Source organism: Lagopus leucura, unplaced genomic scaffold (genome assembly GCF_019238085.1).
Source record: "Lagopus leucura isolate 7727_CA_CO unplaced genomic scaffold, USGS_WTPT01 Super-Scaffold_806, whole genome shotgun sequence".
Classification (NCBI taxonomy): Eukaryota; Metazoa; Chordata; class Aves; order Galliformes; family Phasianidae; genus Lagopus; species Lagopus leucura.
Window position 1 is genome coordinate 798,815 of NW_024962260.1, and position 25,594 is coordinate 824,408.

Below are 25,594 nucleotides of genomic sequence, written 5' to 3' on the forward strand. Positions count from 1 at the left end.
TTGACAGAAAACAGAGCATGTATGTTTAAGGGTAGATGAATGGAATTGGAGAATACACAGGCCTATGAGTGAAGAACAGAGGCTTTACTCTAAATTCTTATACAGATTTGTTGTTTGACCTTAGGCAAGCTTCTGCCAGTTTGCCACATTCATACTACTTAAGTCACAGAAGGCAGTTAGACTTGTGTAGTGCTGACTTAGATTAAGAGCACAAATAAACATGAATGTAGAAAGAAACATGAGAATGTGCTGTGTATTTTTTCTTAAGGTATTAAAGTGCCTTTGCAGCTTTTCTGTTTCTTAATTCTGTGATGTGCATAGCAGTAACTAGCAAAGCTAAGCAGTCAGCTAAACCCTAAACTAAACGTTCTTCTTGGTTAGAAAATATTGATGTAAGAATAGCAGCTTATCTACAGGTGAGATGCATGAAAAAGGCAGAATGAGATGTATGGAGATTTTAGTCAAACGGAATAAAGATTTTTGTTTAGGTTACAGTCATTAAACTTCCAGTGAATTGGACAGAACTGTTTAAGTGCCCCTCACTCACCATGGGAACAGATTTCATAGTCAAGCACAAGTGACTGTCCAAAACTGCTGTTTAAACTTCATTAATTGAATATTATCAAATTCAGAGTTAGCTTTCACTGTGAAAAGAATGAGGGTGCAGATTTGCATTTAAACATACAAGAATTCCAGTTCCTTTGGAAAACACACCATGGTTAAAATGCACAGCCACTCACTACAGGCAAGCAACTCCCATATCCCTGCCAACATAAAGGCAGGGAGGTTATAAACTCGTACACATAAAAAGAAAACAAAAATGTTTTTCTTATCTAGCTAGGGTTTTAGGACTGTGATCAGAGTAGTCTTTGTAATTCAACCTAGGAGCAAAGACCAAACCTTTCAGTAGAGCTACCAGTGTTTCTTGCATAAAAGCGCAGGATTCACAGACATTTACAGTGCAGGGCTCTCACCTCTGGATTTTATTTTCCTTAGCTGACCTGAAAACAGATTAAACCCATTGGCACATAGGTACAGTGAAAGACCTCTCTCTCCACAGGTGTTTGCCTGGAGGCTGTGGGAGGGGTTGTGTTTACTTTGGGAATTTGCCCCAGTCTTCTCTGCCTAGAATGGAAAACCTCTCTATTTTCTCTGTGGGTTGCACACATGGCATTGGCATGCAAGGACAGCCTCCTTCTGGCTCTTGTAAATGCACATGGACTTTTAAAAGTCTATTTACAAAAGCAAAGATCCTGTTACTTGAATATATTTACGATATAGGGCAAATCTTTGTTGATGTGGTCTCAAGTTTGTCGTTCTCTTAGAAAATTAGGGTTCAAACTGGCAAAACCACAAGGAGGCTAAAGGAGTAGAAAGGAACAAAGGATTAGAAAGGAACAAAGGATTAATAAAGTTTCATCCCATACTTTGCTAGTCTTTAAAATATGACAGTGTTGAGTTGGAACACTGCATCTGACTGATGACCCAGCACCTGAAATAGGCAGCTGAAAAACCCTGTATGTTTTTCACTATCTTATCTTCCACATACTGAGTAAGGACAACCCCAAGTTTCATACAGATAGTTGCTACTCCATCCACATATGCTAAAAGGATGAAAGAAATTTCATCACAAAGACCCAGAGAAAGAACTTCCTGGTCAAAAGAAGACCATCTGACACACAGTGTTGCAACCTGCCTATAACATTACCTGTTTCCATGTGGAGATCTGCCAAGGCAGAAACTGTCTCTGGAAAGAGGAAGATTCAGAGATACGAGAAATACAGGCTGTCTCTGGATACTCACGATATCTGCTCTCCCTCTCCAGGAAATGAATGCATGCAGCCTGCAGAGTTTAATTCTCTTTTGGTTTATTACTATTTAAAAACCAGTTTTTGCATCCCCTTCTACAGAGGCTTCACCTTCCAACAGAACATACAAAAAAATACACACAATAGAAAAAAAAAAAGATAGGTAGGTAAGTTGCTTTATACAAACAGGTCCCTAAGAACCCAAAAGGCTAAAACAGGCTCGGTTTCAATAGAAGCAGGCCCATAAATAGGCAAGAAACTTCATTCAAGTAGGGAAAGAGTCATCCATCCTCACCTAAGATCCTTTCTTGCTCACACTGAAGATAATGGGAGGATTCCCAACAACTTCAGTAGAAGCAGGATTGAGATTCATCAGAGCCAATGGCAAACGTTTCTGCTCCTTCCCTTCCAAGGCACTGTCTTGTCCACACTGCATGCAGCCAGGGAAAAATGCCAGTCTTCCTGGCTCATCCCCACACTCGTGTTTCGGTTGTTTGCTCTACAGGACATCTGAGAACAGCCTTTTATTTTCTCTTACACTGTGTATTAACACTAATTGCTGCAAACTTTCAGATTACAACAGTACTGAAGAGAAATTCTGATCCCAAGAGCAAGGCTTGGTTGATTATTTAAGAGCCAGCAGTCAGTCTGACAAATTTGCAGAGGGCATGTAGAAGTTGCCTGGAGAAGGCACCAGTTTGTAGACACAGCAGCCAAAAAGCTATTAGCGGGAGTGAGATGGATTTATTACAGAAGCACTTACCCACACTCGCTATGTGGCTGCAGGAAGCTCGAGAGCATTTATAGCTGCCGGTGGCTGTTTGAAGTGACCCCATGGTCCACACGGAACCCAGGAGCTAGGAGGGAGTCACTGAGACACCAGTTACCTCCTTCCTTCGGCACATCTCAGCTCAGAGCACTTCCCAGTCTCCAAAACTGCAGTACAAGTAGAGAAGCCACCCAGGAAAAGCTTCATTCACATAAACCCTGAGAGCAGATCAATAACACCAGGCAGTCTTTAAATTTATTTAGATATTTCACTTTTCGGGAAGAACGTAGCTGGATGCTTAACTTTGCATCGTGCCTGGAGTCAGTGGGGCCAAATGTTTGTAGCAGTTAAGTAGCACTATTGTGCAGGACAGTTTGGCACTTGAATCATTCTTACTCAAGGTTATCATCATCTCATTTTTCATATGGGAACTAAACACAGGAAGAGGCCAGAGATGACATAAGGTGTTAATTCTTTACAAAGAGGCAGTCATTACCCACTACCACAGAGCAAACAACTGTGGTTTTCCACTAGCATGCTTTAGCCATTACAGCCATCCCCACAACTCCTTATAGCCAGGGTTCTTGCTCCTGTTCTGCAGGACTTTGTAGTTATGTCACAATTATTTTTTTTTGTTCTATTTAGCCAAATAGTTCTCCAGTCTGTTTTACAGGTAGCACTGTTAATCTGTAGAACTGTGTGGATCTGAACAGGTACACACACTGGCAAAGGAATGCATAGGGGTGAAACTATCAAGGGAGCAGGCAGAAATACATTCTGCCAAAGCTGTTGCTGCTGCTGATTCTGCAACAGTAAAGAGTGGCTTCAGGCTGCAGCCCAGCCACTGCCTCCCTCTGTCCAAGGCTCAGTGCTCCTAAACACACAGCTTTCTTAAAGGGACACAGAGCAGCAGACTGGGCTCAAAGCCACATCTGTTCCCAAAGGCTCATTCACAACGGCTGAAGGTTCTCACTTAGAAAAGCACGTACAGGATAAAAAGCCAGCAGACTCAATCAGGAGGCAGGGGCATCTTCCACAATCTGCTTTCTTTTTCAAATGTTTCCTTTCTCTTTTTTTTTTTTTTTTTTTTCTTTTTTTCCCTCTTTGCTCATTTGTTTTGTCTCTTGGGTTGGAACTGAGAGCATAAGCTCAGAGATTCAGTGTGAGCTTATGTTCTATTCAATTAAAACTCATGTACTGTGCCCATGCAAAAGGTGAATGGTATAAAGCTGGCTTAATTTACATTAAGATATTCATAATGCTGTTAAGATATATTCATAATGCTGAAAAAGCCAATGTGTTCCATGGTTTTGTTTGGCACTTGCTCTCAGAGTTTCTGCCACCCTGAACCATCACAAATATTTCTGTTTATGTGGATGATACAGAAAAGCCTTTCCTGTTTCATTACATAAAATTTTGATAGTTGTGTTTTCCTTTGTCCATTCATCTCTCATGAAACCCACAGAAAGCTCTCGCTTTCCATCTGTTCTTCCAACACTGAAGTCTGGAGTTCCTTTGAAATTTACTTTGGCATCTACTTCCTCAAGCAAGCACCTTAAAAAAAATTAAGCTGGAAGTGGGACCCCACTCCAGACTCAGGACAAAAATTCAAATATTGAATTCTAGGAACAAAGATTTTGGGAAAACAAAACAAAACAAAAACAAGACACTAAAGCTACAACAGAGCCTACAAAATCTAGGTTAGATTTCATACTATCAATTCCATTAGTTGAGTTAGGTAGACATTCAGTTACACAGCTTTTCTATTCAAGTCAAGTCATTCCTTACTGCTGATAGCAGGTAAGGGAGAAACAATAATTTCAGAGAATACTTGGGAAATAACAAACATTCCCTTAGTCACTGGCACTCAAATGGGTCTAAAACTGTGACTGGGCATTTGCAATTATTCAGAAGATAGGAATGAAGACCAACTCCTCACCATCCTACAGTTCTAGGTTTAAAAAACCAAAACAAACAAAAAAAGACCCTCTCCCCATAATACTTTGAGCTATGATAGTTAAGGCACTGGATTGAGAGAAGGAAAATCTGAGTTCAGTTTCTGGTTCTGCTATTAATTTCCCACATTATCAAGGGCAAATCACTTCAGATTGAGAGCTCACATGCCGTCACATTGCCATGCATCAGATAAGTCACACCAGTCAGTTTGCAGACACCTAGCATGTGGCAAGTGCAAGGTGACATGACTTCATGTAATTCGGTATTGAATAAACTCATATTATATATAAATATATTATATATAAATATATAATATATTGATACATAATATATACATACATATAATACATTATATAATATATATATATAAACCTGGCACTTGTGGTGGACATAACTTACTTTAGGCAAAAAGAAAAGCCTAGTGATAAGTCTGAGCCCCTGCGTTCAACACAACATTTAAGCATGCAGTTAAGTTTCAACTCTGTTTCATTCATTCACTTATGAAATGCTCACATCTATTCCTGCCTTGTCTATCATTAATATCTGGGTTATAAAGGTTTGAAGATATTTTCATACCTAATACAGAAGGGTCTGAACCACAGTTGAGGGGTTTAAGGACTCCCATAATACAAAGAAGTACTACTAATCTGATTATCAGAATTTGTATTAACTGAAGTTCCTTCCTTTGCAGAGCAGTGCACTGACTTCAACATTGGACTGCAGTCCTAGCAAATAACAAAAAAGATAGTTATCATCTATACACTGACATGTTAAAAATGTAATAGAAACAATCTCAGTGAGGTTGCAGCTTGAAGCAATTTGAGTATTTCCTTTTGAACCCTGAACTGATGAAGCTGAGTTTCTGTTTGGATCTCTTTTATGATCTATAAGCAGCAGACACTCCCCAAAGTGTAGAATTTGCACATAAGTTCCTATTTAGAACTGAATAACATGCTTCCAAAACAGGAGAGAGCTTTGAAAATCCATTTCTGCTGAAGATGTTAGTACTTGTCTGCACTAATCTGCACGTTGGTGAAAATCTTTCCCATTTACACTAGAATTGTCATTTCAGGATTGTTACTGCCTAATTGCTTCCTTGTTCACTAGACTGAGAATTAAATAGCTTTCATTCAATTCACTCCTGACAACTTAGTAAGCATTTGCTTTGACGAGCAAAACGCACCGTGTTTTAGGAGGTTTCCTTTGTAGCTTAAGGCTTTTCATTAGTTTCATCAGGCCAAAATTTGTAGCTTTCAGAATGAAATTCCAATGCGCGTGGTGCCAAAATTCAACTCACCAATAACAGTAAAGTCAGTGGAACTAAAACTAGGATAAAAATAACCTGTATTCTGGAAATGGATTTTATGACTACCCCGTGTTCTCCAAGTGCTGGGAACACTGAGGACACAAACTTCGCGTATCTTTCAGAGCACAGCACTTACATTTGTTAATTCCAAGGAATTGTTATGCTGAGTGGAAAGCCTGCTCTATCTTGAATTGCTTGGCAGCTTACAGGGTTGTCTCAACATAATCCAGATTTTGTTACTTTCTAGAAATGTCCTGTTTCTACTTGTCAAATAAGCTCATCAGTACACCTTTGTTTAAAGGGGTTTTTGCTGTTTTTTTTTTGTTTTTCTTTCCCTTTTAGATGAGATTCACACCTGTTCCAGGGATTCTGGGGGAAGATGACTGGAGAAGAGCGTGTCATTCAATCTTCCAACCCAGATTAATAGCAAAATGTCAAGTCCATATTTGCATGAAATATGCAAATTTAGGAAGCGCTGGTTCTATAAGGAGAAAGTCTTTGATTATTCAACCTCAGTTTAAAATACTCAAGAGCAAGCTTAAAAAAGGAGCTTCCTATAAGAGAGAAGCTGCTGGTTCTAAATCAGTAGAGTTTAGAATGGCATCCTAAAACCTTTAACCTTACAAAGGGCTCCACTTCAAACACAAAACCAAAATAGGACTGTATCCAACAAGGTCTTGTTTTAGCTGCTCAGTTTGGACTGGGAGCACTTGGGCAATGCAGAGTGCCACCAGAGCCCTTTGTGGCTACCTTCTTATTTCATATAAACACACCTCTTAGAGAGGATGTAGATCCTGGTCTGCAGTGGTTTATCCTGAACCAGCACTGCATGCATGATGGGGACAACCATTATTTCACAGAGTGCAAGTTTGGTGTGGAACTTGGGCTCTTCAAAGTGGCCTTTCTAGAAACATTCAGTGCATACATAGGAGCTTGATTTGCCAAATCACTCCTTAAACCTCTGCTCATTACCCCTCACAGCAATTAGGTGATGTAGAAAAAACTTCTCACATACAGGAAATCAAGAAATTAATTCAATGATTATGCTGTTGTCTATGCAACTTTGACCATCAATAGCAGAACCATGATTAGAACTCAGGAGCATTCCTAGCTCATAACCCTGTGTTTAGTTGATTACATAACATTTATATCTGGATTTGCTACATAAAGAACTTGAAAAAAAATTACACGGGAAGAGGGAGGACCAAGAAAGGACACTATTTCTGCTCAAGTGGCATATTCAGATTAAACAGAACCTCAAACAGCCTAGAAACCCTGCTTCTTCGCCTTCTGTAATCAATTCTTTTTCAGAGATCTACTGTTCACATTCTCTTATAGTAGAAACCTTTCTTGGCAAATAAATGAACAAGCCTGGCTTTTGCAAACCTGACTAAAGGTAGATCAGGAAAGCAAGACTAGCCAAAAAGCCCAGGTCACTGAGAGTGCAGTACAATGGAGAGGGATTAACACCATATTTACTGGTTCTCATTCGCACACCTTTTGGATAGGTGGCTAAATTGTTCAAAAACCAGACCAAACAAGGGGATGTAAAGTAACATACTAACTTCTTTAATAGAGTCCAATCCAATTAAATCAAAACCACTCTGTGAACCCCTGGGTTTATTCACACTAAACAAGTCAGTGGTACATCGTGTTAACCCGATAGCTGATTGCATTTGTACCGGCACCAGGTCCCACATGAAAAATGAGCACCAGTCAACCAGACTGCAATGGTATTTTTTCCATTTTTTTTTCCCCCATAAAACTATTTCTTTCATAGACTTAAAAACAACCAACTAGCCAAGTTATTAATTATGGTACACCTAAAAAAAAAAAAAAAAGAATACTAACCCTAATGTGACTGCTGCTTTAAGAGTGCTCTGTGTCTCGCCTTAGACTGGCTTTTCAGTAGCAATTCACTACAACAGGTCCTAAAATAATAATAATAGAGATTAAAAACCCGACAGCAAGTTTAATGGTTAAAAATAACAAAAACAACCTGTTCTGAATGGTGATTTTACTCAGCAGTTATGTCCTGCTGCAGCACTCACAGCCTCACAAATGGTAGAAGGGGTTCAAATTCTCTCACCTTCTTTATTTTCTTCTTGTTTGTTTTTAAAAGGACAACTGCATTGTAATCTGCTAGGTACCATGGGACATTTTTCTTAACGTTATGTTCAGTCAATAATGGGACTGTTTTCAAAACTTACTGTGTTTTCCTGGGGTGGGTTAGGGAAGATAGGAAGAAGAGAGAAAACAGAATACAGCTCCTTGTAGCTGTAGCTCCCACGTGCCTTGGTTACTATGACTGTCTCTAATTCTCAGATCAGTGCTCGTTTTTTATTCTAGAAGATCATGATGAAACACTGGCTGCAACTTTTATAGCTCCACTTGGTGTTTTAAATCACGTCTCCTAACCAAGGTCACCATCTTCTGTAAATCATCAGCTAAGAAGCATTTTTTCCCTCTCCCTAGTGAAGGTTTAAAGGTGGGGTAGGGCATGAGACAAAGAGGGAAGCTAAAATGAATTTAAAAAAAAATTGCAGCTATAGAACCAAATTTCATTATTTCCTCTTTCATTCACAGCATCTTATCATTATAGCCAGACTGCTGCTTTGCTTTAAGGTCAGACTGATCTCATTTTCCCTCTGGCCCCATCGGTTGCTGGTCGACCTCTGGATCCACAAGGGATGATGCAAATGCTGACTGGACGATCTGAAACCCAAATGACTCCAGAAGAGACATGTTCTGTTGGGGTGAAAAGGGGGATCCCAGAGCAGGACCAAGGTCCCCCAGTGGGCCACCAAGGGCCCTGACGTGAACTTTCTGTATGTGTTTGTTCAGATAAGACTTTGATCTGAAAAAGCTGCCGCATTCAGGGCAAGGGTACTTCTTCTCTGCCTCCGTCTCCATTTTGTTTTTGCTGACTGCCATGTCACACGAGAAGGAGCCATTGGTGCTCTGTTTCTCAGGAGTCTTGAGGTCACTGGTGTCAGAGAGATCTCCATATGAATCGGAACTTTCAATCGGGTCCGAATGTGAACATTTCTGTCCTTCTATGGGAAAAAGAAAAAAGTTTTCAGAAACTCATCTGCCAAAGTACTTCTTTAACATGCACTCAAATAGCTTACACTGTTTATCACCTGATTCAGTAATGCCTGTCATGGTGGAATGATTCACATGTAACACTAAAATTCCCCAAATTCTGAAGCCTTAGAGCACAGATCCTCTACAAACCAAAGGGCTGCTATCAGAGCAACATCCAAGTTTTCATAATGGACTTGTGGTACTGAATGCATCTATTACGTGTCTCTGGGTTTTGAATCCAAAAAGATTATATCTCAGGCACTGCAGAAGCATAGATCTGACTGAGTTTTCAACCATACAAGTCACTCTCCACACTTCTGAAATATAGTTGATACTTTGAGCCTAGAAATCTGATCTAAGACTACTGAAAGATGTAAAGAAATCTGGAGATATTTTACTCATTCACTCAACAAAGCAGCAGTGAGTTACTGATGTTTCAGAGGTGCAACTCCATTTAACCTCGAGAAGCTGTTTTTTAAAAGTTAAGCACAGCACTGTTAGAAGTGAACTTTATTATCTGGAGTTGATCCATCCTTAAGCAGCGTAGTGAAAAACAGGAATTTACGACACTATTTTAAGCCATTTGGATGCATATCCTGGCAAAGTCATCAGCATGTCTGGAGTGTTCCTCACTCTCCTTTGGCAATATGTCAAGAAAGTTTGTCCACACTTTTTGCTCAGTTTATTTGAATGAGCGTGGGAAAACGAGACATACTCCCTAAACAAGTGTCTGAATACAAGTAAGCTGTATCAACTATTAACTCTGAAAGACCAAAGACCCACTTGGCACCACCCAAAAGACAGATTTGCTCGGGACTCAGTATTATGAACCAAGCAGGATATGCATGAAATCAATACAGCACTGAGCTGGAGTAAATCTCTTGTTAAATCAGCACACCACCCAGAACCAAAGGGTTTCTGTAGTAACTCTGCAGGGACTTCAATAGCAAAAAAAAAAAACCATCAAAAATCCCACAACTGGAGCTTTCCATTGGCACAGACTTTGTTTAACCCAGCATGCTGTTTTTTCCTGGGCAAGAAAACAACCATGGTTTCATGGTTGCATTCTCGGGCTCTCTCTCTGCCTTCACTAGAAATCAGAAGCATGGTTTGGTTGACACAAGATTCAAGTGTAGTGGACTATGGACTTGCCAAGGATCTGCAGCTCTCGGGTAAAATGCAAACACTGCTCCAAGGTCAAGATGAACTAACACAGCTTTTCCCCAGACTTATTAAATCACCTAAGTGATGACAAATGTTGCATGCTATGTGATTTCTCTGCATGTTCCTCAGATTCTTCCCAGTATCTTTCCTGTCCTTCCTCCCTCCTTCCCTCCCCTTTCTCATGCCCAGCCCAACATCCCACAACACCAGGTTCTGCACAGAGAAGCAAGGTGCAGGGCAGGAAGTCTCTTGCCTTTGATGCCATAGGTTCTGACGCAGTGGAATGCTGCTCCCCCATTCGGGATGGACTCCTGGTGCCTGGAGACCTGGGGAAGGGGAACACCGTGGTGGGTTTTAACATGGACCTTTAAGTAGGAGGCAGAGGAGAAACCTAAACAAGATAAAAGGAGATGAGATCCTACCATCAGCAAAGACACACATCTGTCTTCCCTGTTCCTTACATCTTTTTCCCTATTTACAAGGTTACCATTATACCAGCTTGATTTCTGGTTACCTACAACATGTTCAAGTACATCCCTAGACATAATCAAACAATGCACACAATACATATCTTTCATTAGACATCATTTGCTTATTGGAGGTCATGATGAAAGATCAACAGCCTCCTTGAGAAACAAATCCTATACAACCCTAGCAGGAGACATGACACAAAAAGGCACCCACATATCTTCACCTTTTTTTATTTAATTTAAAATTCTTTTTATACTTTGCGAGACATTTCAGAGTATTTTACTTTTGCAGTTAAGACCTGAAGGAGTACAATTTAGTAACACAGCTCTTCAGAATTTACTTTGCCTTCCCATAGTTTCCAGCATCTATAGTCACTCCTAGAAGACAGAAAGCTGAACCTATTCAGATTTTAAGAAACACAGTTTTGTCGTATAGTAATTTTTGAAGACTATTTTCCCCATTCAGCTCATCCTGAGTTTTAAAGACCATACTGAAAGTCATATTTTGTCTGCAGTTAACAGAAAAATATATATATACCAAAATGAAATCTCAATATTTCTATTAGCTGCTTAGACCACGAAAATTAAAAACGCATATTTAAAACAGTTCTAAATAAAACATTGTTTTAAATTTGCTCATGTGCTACTTTTTCTATTTCTTAACTCTCACAAATAAGAACTTTTTCTTTAATGTAATAAATTACCTAACAAATACTTTGAAACATTTTAAAATTCAGATTTTAATAAACTTGTAGGTAGTTCTAGAAGCATTTGGACCACACATGAGGCACGTGGAGGACAGAGTTCTGGACACTTTTTATACAGGTAAGCCCACCAATAACCATGTTATAACACTTCCATGTTGGAAACATTTTCCTTTAAGAACAGACAGCAAACCACACGTTCCACAGTCACAGAGCTCCAGGTTCCTCTTCTGCAAACAGGCAACCTGAGACTTGGATTAATTCTTTTTAAACCAATACAGCATTTGCAGCATCAGCCCTTGAAACAGAACTTTCATATCAGTGCTTCAGTTTATGACCAGACATACCATCATACAGCCACTTTTACAGTGACACAACTGCACTGACATTTGCTGAGATATAATAATAATATATTAGGATAGATGCAAAATCAATGCTGGCTCACATGTTGGGTGCTGAATGCAATAACAAATAAGGAGAATTCCCTCTGCCTACCCAACAGAATACTCACTGCACAGCCATGATCAAAGACTGTTCAGCAGTTAAGAATTACATGCACAGGACATGCAGAGCAAGACAGAACTCCACAGCAATTTGCTGGACAAAAAAGGGGCAGGGAGCTGAGAATGAACAAGAGATAATTGCTGCAGATCCCTGAGTTGAAAATGAAAGTAAGGAAAATATATAAGATACAGCAAGAAAACCATAACAGAAGAAATTGCGAACAAAAATTGGAATCATCTCGGAAAAATCATCCAGGGAGCAAATGTAAGGGGATTTCCTTCTGAAGTAAGGCAAGCCTTATGCTCAGGCACAAAACGCTGCACTAATGTGTCACTGGGCTGCAAGAGAATCTGTTTTTCCAACAAAAATGAAAAACACACTGCAGACACGGATAGAACTGGTGTGTGACTGCTAGAGAAAAGGACCAATGTCCAGGGGTAACGGTGATACGTGCAACTCAAGGTGTTTCCCTTATTTCCTACATCTCTAATGACTGCATGCATACTGAGATGAGTTTCTGTAGCAACACATTAAAATCCTCCTGCTAACCATTAACAAAGGACAACACAGTTATTCAGTGTGTTTCTATACTACAACTGACACAGGGAAATCTAGAGTTGTAATCTCTGCTATACAGTCATTTTTCTGAACTCTGCAATTCTATTTGTAGAATACATTGTTTTATATAATGAAAGCTGCCTGCAAAGTGTGTTAGCTCCCCTTTCTGTACTTGGCAGATGAACATGTGAGTCATCAGCTTCTATCAAGGCAGGAAGAATGCCAGCTACTTCATAAGAAGCTGTTTGAAATGAGATTTTTTTGGCTTTATTCTATTTTTTTCTGAAGCACTCAGTACTGCTTTTTGTTTTTTTCCCATTAGGCCTTAATTAGGAATAGCTGTCCTAGGAAGATGGGGGTGAATTCACAATCAATAATCCTTTACTTTTTAAAATCTCTTTAAAAACAAGACCAAGCTAATGCAGAGCACAAAGTGGCAGTACGTTTCAAATAGAAGTATTTATTGCTTTACCCATACACAGCTCACAGCTTTGCGGAGCAGATTATTTCTTCACTCCAGACTAATCAACATTAAAAACATGCACTAAAAAAATCCCAATGTTCCTTCATTTCTCAGGTAACATCCACAGGGAGACAAATACAGAAGTAGCTGTAGGATGCTCCTTTTTCAAAAATTCTGATTTGGACTTAGCCAGAACATTTGGAGAATGCTTCCAGCTTCAGTCAGCTTAGTCAGCTCTGTATTCAGCATTAAAAATACAGTAATTCACTTTATTCTAAAAATAATAATCTAACTTGTGATTAGAACATGCACTCATCCCCAAACTCCTGATTTCTGTGGAGCAAACAATGCCTGTGTCTGAACTAGAATGTGGCTGTTCCAACTTGAACCTGACAACAAAGCATCAGCTTCAGACTTTCCGAAGTCATGAAGCTTGAAGTTCTTTGAAAAACCCTCACAAGCAAATGAAGTTCCTAGGAAGGGTAAGAGGATATTATGTAACAACTAAGCAGGAACAAGGCTTCTGGATTTAAACTGATTTTAAAAGTCTTTAAAAGTGAGGATTAAGTTTCCATAAGCACATTTTCCATACTTTTTAAAAACAAAACAAACAAATCACTAAATCTCAGAAAAGAACACTGCACAGCTCCCTTGATTAGAGAAGATTTAATTGCTTACATAATTACTCTAAGCAAAAAGACCCTTAGTAAGAAAATAACCTGAAGAAAATCAACTCACGGATGGTAATTTTTGGACATTATAGTGCCACTTTTGTAAAATACATAACATTAGCAAAAGGGCATATGAGTGACATAGTAAACAACTGCAGCCACTTTCAGTCAGACACTGAGATTCTTTTCTCCTAAACACACCATGCCTTTAGGAGAACACAAGACACTTGATTAACTTCTACAGAAAAGCCTTCAGCCTGAAGGGATGAAGTGAGGATTCTGAATTGGTATTTCCCACTCTGATTTTGACACTAGGATGAGTTCAGCAGTACAAGTCACCTTTTTATCCACTTCTTTTATTGCTTTTTTGGTGGGCCAGCATCCTACTTCCCTTTACAAGCAGCTCTTAACATTTTTCATCATCTTGCTTGACAATTATTATATCCAGCACTTCAGTTCTAATTAAAAAACACAGCAGCACATCAGCAGGAGGAAGGATAAAACTGCATTGTAGCTCTAGCAGCCACAGCTGGGGGCAGCGTGCAGCTTCTGACTGTGCCAATGCCCATCAAATAGAGGTTTCCAATGCATACATTTTCCACTGTACTTCTGTACGTCTTCAGCCTCTACAATTTAAGATATCTATTTTAAACAGTGAACATTCTAATTTGATTCTAGAAAGCTCTGGATTAAAAAAATCTCAATATCATGGATCATAAAACAGTAATCAAAATTCACGGCATGTAACAATGCCCATAATACAGTTGGTTGACAAGGCCAGTCTATAATTTCCCTTCCCTATGAATTTTAACACAAGAGAAATATTTAGCAACAATTCAACAGTTTTGTTACGGTTTGTAAGTGCTGATGTATAATGGAATTCACAGCAACACATTTGCAGTACATAAACCATAAGAACAAAGTAGCAGCGAATAGTTTGCTGTACAAAACCCCTCTATTTTACTTAAATTCCTACTGTATATCTAGGCCTGTAAGATGTGAATACTCCATTTAACCACTTCATTGTTTAATCACCAGATCTGTCTTTGTCATGCTGGCTTAATGGTAAAGGAGCCGCAGTGACATCTGGTGGTAGTTGAGTTGAAACTCAAGTTCATAAGCCCTGGAAACGTGACAATTTCTCCCAACCTACACGTGTTTGTTTAGCACCATGAACCCCTGAGGGAGAGCAGGACAGCACCTTGCATAGCATCCAGAGTGTTGTTACAACAGAAAGAACAGAATAAGCTTAAGCAGCGTTTCAGAAGAGAGTCCTTTATCTGAAGAGGAAGCCAGAATCTGAAGATTTTCAACACAGATACCATATCTAGTCAAAACGTTAGTGTCATTTTCAGGACCTAACATATGGCTACAGCACTGGAGACACCTCCCTCACAAGCCAATGTCTCTCAATACTCACCATCTCCTCATCATCTCAAACCTCCTACAGCCCTCTCATTATTCAACACAATTCTCTCACAAGATTTGATTTCATCTCCCTTAAAATAGGAATGGGAGCACACATTACCAAAAAACACCTCATCAGAAAAAAAGAGATCCCCAAACACAGCAGCAACATGTTGCCATACTCACTAGGTTTGTACACGAGTGTGAGCCAGCAATACATTCTGAAGTTGACTATTAATCATTCAAAAAAATGCAAGCAAACAGGTATTAGCAAGTCTAAATTATTTTTTCTTCTTTCCAAAGTTTGCCCAGCTTGCCTGACATCCCGCAAAGCCTAAGTCTACAACTGTCTCTCCAACTTGGCAGTACTAAAAACAGATGGAAAAAGTTGAAAAGCTGTATTTACACAAATAAAAGTAAAGCACATTTTAGTGCTTTACTCTCTTTAAGAGACTTGTTTCAGAAATATATATTAATACAAAGCAATTTCTTGGGAGAAGTGGGAGAAGCAGTTTGACTCTACTGCTGCACCCAGAGCTGAACAAGATAATAAAATGTACATTCTTTATGTACAGTATATAATTCTCAACTTCATGTGTATCTCAAATATTCTTCTTCCAGACTGTACACAGGAACCACCCAAAAATGTGCATGATGAACAAGGCAATGTATCATGGTTATTTGGTAGTAATCTGGATACTTCGCAAATAAAATTCTTTAAATTGCCTAAGAATAATCTGCTTCAGACTCAAAGTTCTTTAGGAACTATTAACTATGTAAGAGCAGACCTATGGCACCACCAGTTTCAAAGTTAAGAATTCAATAAGGAAAGCAAAGAATATGTACACATATATGGTATTTATATGCCTCCTGTTGCAGTCACACAGCCTTACAGCTTCCTTCGAGCATTCTCCCAGCCCACTGAAATGAAAAAAGTTGTTTCTTCATTACCTCGGTTACAGATAGTGCAGAAATTGCTTGGTCCTTCACTGTGTTTCTTCAAATGATCTGCCATATATGCTGCCCGCAAGTACTTCCCACACACCTGGCACGGAACTTTGTCTTCATGACACGCTAGGTGTGAGCGCAGTCGATCACGTGTGGCAAAGGAAGCATTACAAGTCTGCAGGTACAACGAGAACCATGTGACTCAGCAGCCCTGCTACAAGCACCGACACTGTCAAACCTATTTAGCATTCTTTAGAGTAAATACCTCAGACCCTGCATATACAGATCATATGATACACAAGCCATTTCCCCACAGTTAACAGTTCAGACCACCCACATATCACACAAGATGTGGTTACTACTTGAAAGAATTAAGAAAGCAAGAAAACAGCTCTAATGTACTACAGATAATAATAGTTCAATATAGATTAGAGTTCTAAGGCCTTAGCTCCTCACTGAGCAAGAAGATATTAATACCAAGAAATATTTAATAACAGAAGTAGCATTACAGTAAATTCTGCTACTTCACTGAGCCATTAACATCACTTCAGACCACTCAAAATGTCCTCTTTGACATTTTCCTAAATTTTGTCCTCTGATACAATCTGACTTGTACAGAGGATTTCTCCTTTGGACTAAGAAGACACATAATAAAGCATCAGAGAATTGCCTGGGATGAAAAAAACAAGACAGTAAAAGAGCCATCCTGGTACCCCCAGCAGCAGTGCAGACAAAGTGCAGAAGAGAAGCCTCAGAAGTGAGCAGGTATCAAAACAACTGCATAGCAGTGTAGTCTGTTTAAAACTTACCCCTGATCAAGCTATCATATCTCACTCACTACCATGAAACAAGCTTGATCTGCCATGAGATAATATTGGTTCTACGTGCCCACTTCTCAGAGGTAATCTGTATGACAGATGAGAGACAGTTCCCTCCCATGTTCATAATCACAGCAAGTGGCAGCTGTGCAGACTATGTATATGCCTACTACAACAGCCTGTCAGTTCTGAAAGGCTTGCTGTATTTCTAGCGTGAAGGAACATAGTAAACCATCAGTAACACACTGTACAAGTTATTATTGTCCAAAACCACTGCTCACAAGTGCAAGAAGGGAAACAAAAGCAGGTATGTGTTAGAATGACCAGACCAAGTGGGCAACAGTGACATCCCAGAGTGCACAGTGTTTGGTTTATACCACACCTTCATGTAAAATAATGCAGGTTTAAGTTGTACAACCAGAGTCCCCTAAGAAATAATATAAGAAAATTAAGTGACTTGGGAACTGGATACATTCTGTCATTTCAAGTATCAGGGTGCAGTTAAACAGCTCCTTCACCAGAGATAGGCTTGTTATATTAACAATCTTAGTAAAACTACAAAATTACAACTTCAGATAAACGAAATCGATAAATACAGGTAAGGGTAACCTACACAATTTTGTGTAATTTAGTGAATCAACAGCTTGACCTACAAAACACTACAGGCAGCTGAAAAGTACCTATCCATTTCAACAGGCTTCGGTTCATCTGACCCTGTGAGATGCTTAAGTAAATAAATTCCCATGGAGCTTAGGCTACTCGGCAGCAAGCACAAGACTTAGCACCTCACCGGATCAGGACTTAATGTACTTAAAAAAGCAACAGTAAAATCATCTGAATTTCCATGAGACACAGAGTTTAGCTAAGCTCACCAGACAAAGAATCATAAATCACAAGCAGTGAAGATTAAGAGGCAAATTCTTAAAAATGAAAACTTTCTCTATTTGAAATCTCAGGACACAGCGCTGAGCAAAAGAGGTGCAGCTTTCTCTTACTTAAATGTTATTTGAGGTAAACGCTCAGTTAAGTTAGGATTCCAGCTCTGATGCTAATCAATCTGTTGGATATCAACTAAAAGTATATAACCAGATAATCAGGGATGACAGCCAAAAGACCCATCATCAATTACTCTAGCAATATTGAGCCACAATGAGTGTCCATACGAAAGCATTGGGAGTGCATTAGTTTACAAAGCAGACCAGAGACAAACCACATAAATACACGGACGCCAGAAGTAAAATTGTATCTGTCCCATACTGAAACGACCAAGTTGAAAGCTTAGAGAAAGGCAATATAATCGTTTATGTGTTGCTGCTGAGTTTTGTAAAGTTCACCTTTGGATAAGCTGTATAGCAAACACATCTGTGAAGAAGCTTTGAAAAAATAATCAGTCCAGTGGAGAAAGCAAGAACCAGTTTAGCTGAATCATAACGATGGGAGATAGGACTATAATTAAGGAAAACCCCAAAGTTAATATTCAAATAGTTAATATTTATAAAAGTATAGAGCAAAAAAAAAAAAAAAAAAAAAAAAAAAAAAAATTTTTTTTTTTAAAAAAATTTAAAAAAAAAAAAAAAAAAAAAAAAAAAAGCAAAAAGTTTTATTTTATAAAAGATGTGAAGTGCTAAACGAGTACTAAGGATTTATCATTAATTGTTAATCATAGAAGAAAACTCCAGTGCTCTCCTATCAAACATTGCAAAGGTATATAAAGAGACCAAAAAGAATATATATATATAAAGTTTAAAAAACATTGTTGAAGAAATACCTCTTGAAGTTTCAACTTTTCTATGGCTGTGGATGTCTCTGAGCTTATTCCATGGTGGCTGCCATTTTCCTGCTAATAGGCAGGAAGTAAGAGAAATTAGGACAGGAAGAAACTCATTCTGCATTGAAATCAATGGGAAAAGCACTGGACTTGGGATGCCAATTTTAGGTTTATTTAAATAGATATCTTTCTTTAACAAAAGCTCTGCTTTAACTTAACCTGTATTTTTCTCTTTTTTTTTTTTTTAACTTCAGTTGCCAGAGGAACAACCTTTCTCTTGTCTCACAGAAGGAACAAACTTCTTGTTCCTCCCCTTTTTTACTTCTTGTCCACAGAACCGCAGCCTAACTTCTATACCAATCACACTCAAAAACCAACAATACATCCTTACGTCTTCCCATGGTGAGCCAGCAAACCGACCTGTCCCTTATGGCCATAGCACTGACTTACCCCTTCTCCTTTATCTGGAACTCAAATGTAAGTTTAAAGAAAGAAAAAAACAAAAACACAAAAAAGAAAAAAAAAAAAATCATCAGTGCAACAATACAAGGGAAATATAGCCAGAGTGCTACTTGGTGTCTGGTCTGGACACCAGTGCAACTTCTTGGATCAGTTTCCTGAGATGCCCTGGTCTATGGAGGTCCTGCCCTTTTTGCATCTATTTTAACAAAAAAGCTGGAATCAGGTCTGTGTGTGGTGTGGGTGCTACAAGGGCTGGAAGTTAGGAGAGTTTTTCAAAGGTCTGTGAAGCCCAACTATTACTGCAGGGAGACTGAGTGCAGGACTGTGTGCCGAGCACTCTAAGCTGTAGCTGTTGCAGTCACATTCAGATTACAACCATCCTGCTTCTCATAGTTTCATTTTATTTGTTTTAAAGTTGGGTTGACACCCTCCTTCGTTTTGTAGCCCAAAATATACCATGATGCCATACGAACAAAACATTAGATATCCACTGGTGTGTAAAGATACACAAGGGTTCAGGGAAACAGCCAGTGGATTTTGTTTAAATTACAGCATCAATTACTTCCAAGAACGTCAATAGGACAGAGGATTCTGAAAGGCTTTTCTGTTTACCTAAAGAATACTCTTTTGCTGTAAACATTAACAAAGCATGACAATAACAGGAATTTTCAACAGGAACTCGACAGATTCAAAAAGGATGCTCAATACTGCTTGGCCTACTCTCACAGGGGCTGGCTTGCCAAATGAAACCAATGAAAATGAGAATGAAAATCTGGAAAAAAGCAAGCCAATATTAAGCTATTTTCCTTATTAGTGGCCAGGTACTCTGCTCTGATACATGTCACAGAACAAAAGTGTTCCTGGTTATGAGATAACCAGAAGGAGAACTTTATCAATTTATGTACGAGCTTTTAGATTCGAAACAATTTTCAGTGCATGGCATCCCTTTGTATGGTTTGTATAACATATCAAAATCCAGGCATACTCAAGGTTTTCTTCATTTGACAGCATATTGTTAAGTCTTTTTTCAAAGACACACAGCAGCTCTTTAACAAACATTCTACATGTTGTTTAAGATTAATGAATTATTAACTTTGCAGAGTTAAGCATTCAAAAATGAAGAACAAATCAAGCTTGAAATGACAATCTCAATTCTGCCCTCGTGCTTGTAATCTGTAGATTATAGCTTCTAACTGAAATAAACAATGCATATAATGTCACAGGGCTTTAAACAGCAAATACATAATGAGAAAGACAGTTCTTAGAAATGCTATCACAGAATACATGTGTGCAAGGAGATAAGAGTTGAGCTTGGCTGCACAATCCTAGTTTCTGTACTTCTTGACTTTCCAGCTCTTAGTGTATCCTCTGATTCACACTTGCACAGTTTATATTTAGTCCTCTTAAATTGATACGAAAACTATTAAGTATCAGCTGGTAAAGGACAGTTCAAGCTCCTCAGTGTTATTCATCAATTGCATATATTCAGTAACCTTGATACCAACTAGCAAAAGAATCAAGAGTTTCTGGTTACGTTGAGACCTAGGTATTACTTTCACACCTGCAAACAAACATATGCTTAGGGACAGCATTTTCAGTTATCTTCAGTTTATCCACTCAGACCCCTTGCTATCCATCCCCAAAGTGTGAGATCTTTTTTGCAAGCAGAATTTTCCAATTTATATGAATCTTTCCAATTTATATGATACCCCTGAATCATCTTAGTAAGTTCAAACCAATGTAAGGTTTTTATAAAGTAGAGAGCAAAATCACCATGAAGGCTCTATGGCCTGATTTACAAAGGTGCTGAGCTCCTGCAGACTTTACTGAGGGCAACAGAAACCTTTAGATGGCTCTATACTTCCAAAAATCTGTTTAAAGGATTATTAAAACTACAAAAACCTTTCAAAAATCTCACAGTTTGGAGGAGACATAGCAAAGGCGTGTCAAGAGGTGGAAATAAGTGCAGATGAGGAGGCAGCAATCATGTGGGATTGATGAGGTTTGTAAAACATTAAAAACTTCAGAAGGAAAAAAAATCTAACTTTTCTGTCTTCAAAGAAAATGAAGTGATCATGCTCAATCTTTCTTAAAATAAATAGATAACCAAGCCTTTCTTCAGAGAACAACCATGCAGACTGCTAGCCCAACAAATGTCTTAGAAGTTTGCCTAACCAATTTGTGAAGACAGTGGGTGATAATGGAAGCTGGTTCTCAACTCTGGTTTTAATTAACACTTCCAGGCACCTTTTAAATCTCTACACAAATGAATTACAAAATATCTTTCTTGATTTGTTCATTCAAACCTCAATGAATGATTAATTTACTGTAAATATATGTATATGTATATACTACTTTGTGACATCATATTACAAAGATACTGAAAGAATACTGTGCCCATATTATCTATGCTCTCACTGGGAGGAAAAAAAAAAGCTTCCAATTTTGCTCAGTGCAATGTTCTGAATGCTATGTGATAAAAAGAGCACCCTGGCAAGTGACAATAATTTATGAATTTTATTTGAAATTATTCTAAAAACAACAAACCAAGTCAACATTGGAGCCTTCTGTTGGTAACTGCAACAGAGTGGGAAAGAGGAGGGTGGGAAAAAGAGGGCGTTCTCTGTGACATTGGCTTAAGCTCTGTGAGTGGGTAAGAGATCTGGGGAGGGTCAGCAGCAGGGAAGAACAGTGGAGCAGTAGGGAAGAACACAGTGCAGAAGCAGAGGGAAGCAGGAGGACCAGAGCAGCAAAGGGACTGGAGGACAGGAGGAATGTTAAGCAGCTGTGGTGGTGGAACGCCTACTTCCAAGTACTTATCCAATTCACACACAGGTGGTATTTTTTTGGATACTTTGTAATTCTCTGCACATTTACAAATCTAACACCTTAAAATAAAGATAACCCATATGGCAGTGTAAGCCCCGCCAGCTCCTACCTGACACTTGTGAGGTCTCTCTGAGGTATGCACCTGTTTGATGTGTCCATTCAAGTGGTCTGGCCTTCAAAGAAAATACACATATGCACACTTGTAACAAATACTAAAAGTAAATGTCCAATTTTAACAAAAAAAAAAAAAAAAAAAAAAAAAAAAAGACAATCCCTGTGGTGGATCTATTACAGATGTTGTGACATTTAACTTTCCAAGACCCAGATCACCAACAACTGGGACTCTACTTTAAGTACTCTCTCCAACTTGCTAAAAGAGCAGCATTTTTCTTGCAAAGAAGCTCTGACTGAACAAACAAAGCAAACAGGAAATACAAGCTACAATTTTCAAACCTGCAGGTCCCTTTCCAAACTGCTCAGACCTTGACCATCAGGGTGGTTGGGTTTACTGTTGCCAAATATTTGAAAATCAGCCCCTTCTGATTTATGTCCCAAACATAAATGTAAGAAGCCAACTTTAAGCACCTTTGTGCAAAAAGACTGACTCTACACTCTGTTGCTGTGACTTTCTCCATCAGCAAGACAAAAAAAAAAAAAAAAAACTGTCCTAACTCACAACGTTGTGGAGAGACTGTTAATCCAAATAAAGTGCTCTGAAGGTCCCAACTAGAAGGTGCAATGGAAGAGCAAATTATTACTGAAAAAAGTTAGACCATTCTTTGCAATTGGTAAAGCCTACTTTGAGAAGACTGAATAGCTGCAGATTTTCCTGATGGGAGTTTCTCTTAGTGGGAAGAAAGCTTTTCATTGTATGAGCCCAAAACTGCTTGGAAACAAGTTCTCCACCCTCTCCTCCCCCAGCTCTCCAGCTGCGCCAATGGGAGCGCGCAGGGTGGAATTCACGCACTGCGGACAGCAGAGCCCGAGCTGTGCTGCTGGAGCCGGCGCTGCGGTGGGCTGGGGCCGTGCAACCAGACAGACAGACGGACAGGGGTCCTCCCAGGTGCTGCCAGCCTGGCGGCCGCGCTGCTGCACTACTCGCTGGAGGAAAGGGCACTAAAGTCGGGCATCACGCTTCCAGCTTTCCTCTGACAGCTCCTGTAACTGAATACTGCATCTTAAGAAAGGTTCTCTACTTTCCATGCTTCGATTTTAAAAAGACAGATAGATCTTTTTGTGGTTTATTTTCTTAACGGTGTACCTGCTTGCTCACGTTTTAAGTCACTGGAAACAAGGAGAACTCAACACGTATTTTTCACCTCCCCTTGTTGACAAAAATCTCTCATACAGCAACAGTAACTTTTTAATCTTGAACAAAAATGATAAAAATTGGCAGTGGTCACACGTAGCGCTGTAGTAAAAAGCATAATTTGCTTTTAGCTCACATTTTCAGTTTATGACTTCTCATCACTAAATTTGCAGTCCTGAACAAGGAGCGTCCCCCTAATTATTGCTGATTTTAAAAAAGGGGAAAAAGAAGAAATCTGTGTTGCCTTAATTTCTCCCAGGAACAAAAAGCTCTACTCTACCAACAGGAGAGCTAGCAGGCACACACTTCCCACGTGTACAGCTGGGAAAACTCTACCCCTGTCAGCTTTTGATTCATTGTCCTGTGTCAGATCCCTCTCTCCTGCTGAGTCAACAACTGCAGACAGAAGCAGAGTGCAGCTACGAGGGGAACACGGCATGGATGCACCCCCACCCCCCAAGCTCCTAGCCTCAAACTTATATTAACTCCCACAAACAGTGACAACAAAAAAAGCAGCAACATTAAATGCACAGATCTTACGTATGTTGCAGGGCAGAAACAGGATCCCCTTCAGAAGGATGTAAACCCAAAGGACACAAAGATCATGTATTAAAAGATACTTGATGCTGCAGCCTTTGAAATCTCACCTCTTCCTTCACATTTGGGTGATAAAAAACATTACGAACTAAGAGAAATGAAGGGAAGTTAAGAAAAAAGAAAATTTAAAATGGATACGAGAAAAATCATAAACTTGAGATGTACTAATATTTTGCACTTCAACAGCACCTTCCAACTACCTACAAATCAGGAGTCTCCAGACACTACAGTGAGACAGGCAGCTACTAGGGAGACCCGCTTGTCAGAACTGTCATCTGAGGGAGGGACTGCCTGACGTGTACGTGGGTCTGGGACAGAGCTGGGGATGTTTACCCAGGAGCCAACTGACTCCCGGATCTGTGTCTTAATTACTCTTAGATCCTTTTGAGAGACTCAGTACAGCCTCCCAGCGGAAATGATGAAAGTCTCATTTCTCGAGACATTTTAAATTGGAACAGCCAAACTACCCTATGTACAAATTGTTCTGGTTTCCCAAGGGATGGGAAAGACAACTTCCTAGGTCTCTGTGTCTACGATCCTTGGAAGTTCTCTCTTACCTGGAAAAGCCTTTCCCGCAGCTCTGGCAGATGTAGGGCTTTCCCACTGAGCCATCGTGGGATCGAACATGATAGGACATCCTGTCTTTCCGCTTGAACCGTAACCCGCACACTGGACAAGAGTAAGGCTTCTCACCAGAGTGCGACAGCTTGTGCCGATTCAGGTGGTACACGTCCCGAAAGATCTTGCCACAGATGTCACATGCCACCTGTTTCCTTGTCCTGCTTCTTTTTCTGGGCGCATCGGGGTCGTCCTGGCCAGGGATGCCATTTTCACCCAGTCTGGGGGGTGGGATGTCTATGTAACCCAGCTGCAAGCTTGTCACCCCATGCTGAGCCTCGTGCTGACGAAGCCGATTGGCATCAGTGAAAACCTTTCCGCAGAGGCCACATGGCAGGATGCCAGCCTCCCGCAGTCCACCCGGGGCCCCGAACATCATGGAGTCCAAGAGGTTGGCTTTACGGGGACGGCCTCTGCCCCGCTTGGTACCTAAGGTGGGGGCACTAGCAGCAACATTCTGGAAGGGTGAGGCCAGCAGCGGTGGGGAGAGGGGTCCTGCCACCATGGGCAGGCGGTCCACACCCTGCAGCACAGGCAGGGAGGACTGTGCCGCGGTGAGCGCAGCCCGCGTGGCCTCGTCTTCAGGCATGCCTGCAATGCCATTGCCATTGGGCGCCAACGTGGCACCGTTGGTCATGTCGAGAGGGAAGCCGAGGTCAGCGGCCCCCGGGCGGAACAGCATGATGTCGGGGCGCGTGGGGGGCACGAGGATCTGCACGTTGGACTGCTTGATGACCTCCTGGCAGATGTCGATGACAGAGCGCATCAGCAGGAACTTGGCGGCCGTCATGAGCTCCGGGAAGCTCTCCAGCCGCACCACGATGCGCGAGGTATAGGCGAAGTCCAGGATGTCCCCGAACACCTTGGAGCTGATGGTGTGCATCTCCAGCTCCCGCCCCCCCCCGGGGGACCCGCCGCCTGCCGCCGAAGCTCCGCCGGCCGCCGCCGCCTCCGCCGAGCCCCCTTCTCCACCGCCGGCCGCTCCGTCGCCCGGCTGAGCGCTGAACACCGACTCGAAGTACTCGCTGCAGGCTGCCAGCACCGCCCGGTGCGCCGGGAAGCTCTCGTCGCCCACACGCAGGAGCACGTCGCAGAAGCGGCCGCCGTTCTTGCGCTGCTGGTTGAGGCTGTGCAGCATGTCGGCGCTGTGCCGGCTCACCTGGTACGTGTAGCAGCCCGACGAGGGGCCGCAGGCGGCGGCCTCGCTCACCCGCTCCATGGGGCTGCGCCGCCCCGCTGGCGCCCGCAGGGGGCGCGCGCTCTCACGCCCGGCGGCGCGCGCCGCCTCCTGCTCCCCGCCCCTGTCCGGGCCGACGGCGGCGGCGCGCGCTGCGCTCCCTGCACAGCGCGAAGGGATGGCGGGGGGGGGCGAGACAAA

General features: G+C 40.8%; 1 protein-coding gene across 4 annotated transcripts; it reads right to left on the reverse strand.

The window, feature by feature from the left end:
• Positions 1-4,890: 4,890 nt before the first annotated feature.
• On the reverse strand, positions 4,891-25,435 carry PATZ1 (POZ/BTB and AT hook containing zinc finger 1). 4 transcript variants are annotated; one of them, XM_042866051.1, is made up of 6 exons: positions 24,156-25,435; positions 21,802-21,865; positions 18,402-18,473; positions 15,819-15,990; positions 10,344-10,481; positions 4,891-8,892 (listed from the first exon to the last, which is right to left on the reverse strand). In XM_042866051.1, the coding sequence occupies exons 1-6, from the start codon at positions 25,433-25,435 to the stop codon at positions 8,477-8,479; spliced, it is 2,142 nt and encodes a 713-aa protein (XP_042721985.1). In that variant the 3' UTR covers positions 4,891-8,476. The 4 variants fall into 4 exon arrangements, with proteins under 4 accessions (XP_042721985.1, XP_042721984.1, XP_042721986.1 ...); XM_042866050.1 differs by having other exon boundaries at positions 4,891-8,895; XM_042866052.1 differs by lacking the exon at positions 18,402-18,473 and having other exon boundaries at positions 4,891-8,895.
• Positions 25,436-25,594: the final 159 nt, after the last annotated feature.

What these genes read in the sequence shown, in the direction of transcription:
- PATZ1 (XM_042866050.1), bottom strand. Translation starts at nt 25,435, where the DNA reads ATGGAGCGGGTGAGCGAGGCCGCCGCCTGCGGCCCCTCGTCGGGCTGC. An exon ending in CTGCACTATCTGTAACCGAG is followed by an intron (nt 10,482 to 15,818) that starts GTAATGAAGAAA and finishes TATCTTGTTTAG; the next exon opens with GTTTCTCCTCTGCCTCCTAC. An exon ending in CAGAACCTATGGCATCAAAG is followed by an intron (nt 8,896 to 10,343) that starts GCAAGAGACTTC and finishes TTTTTCCCATAG; the next exon opens with AAGGACAGAAATGTTCACAT.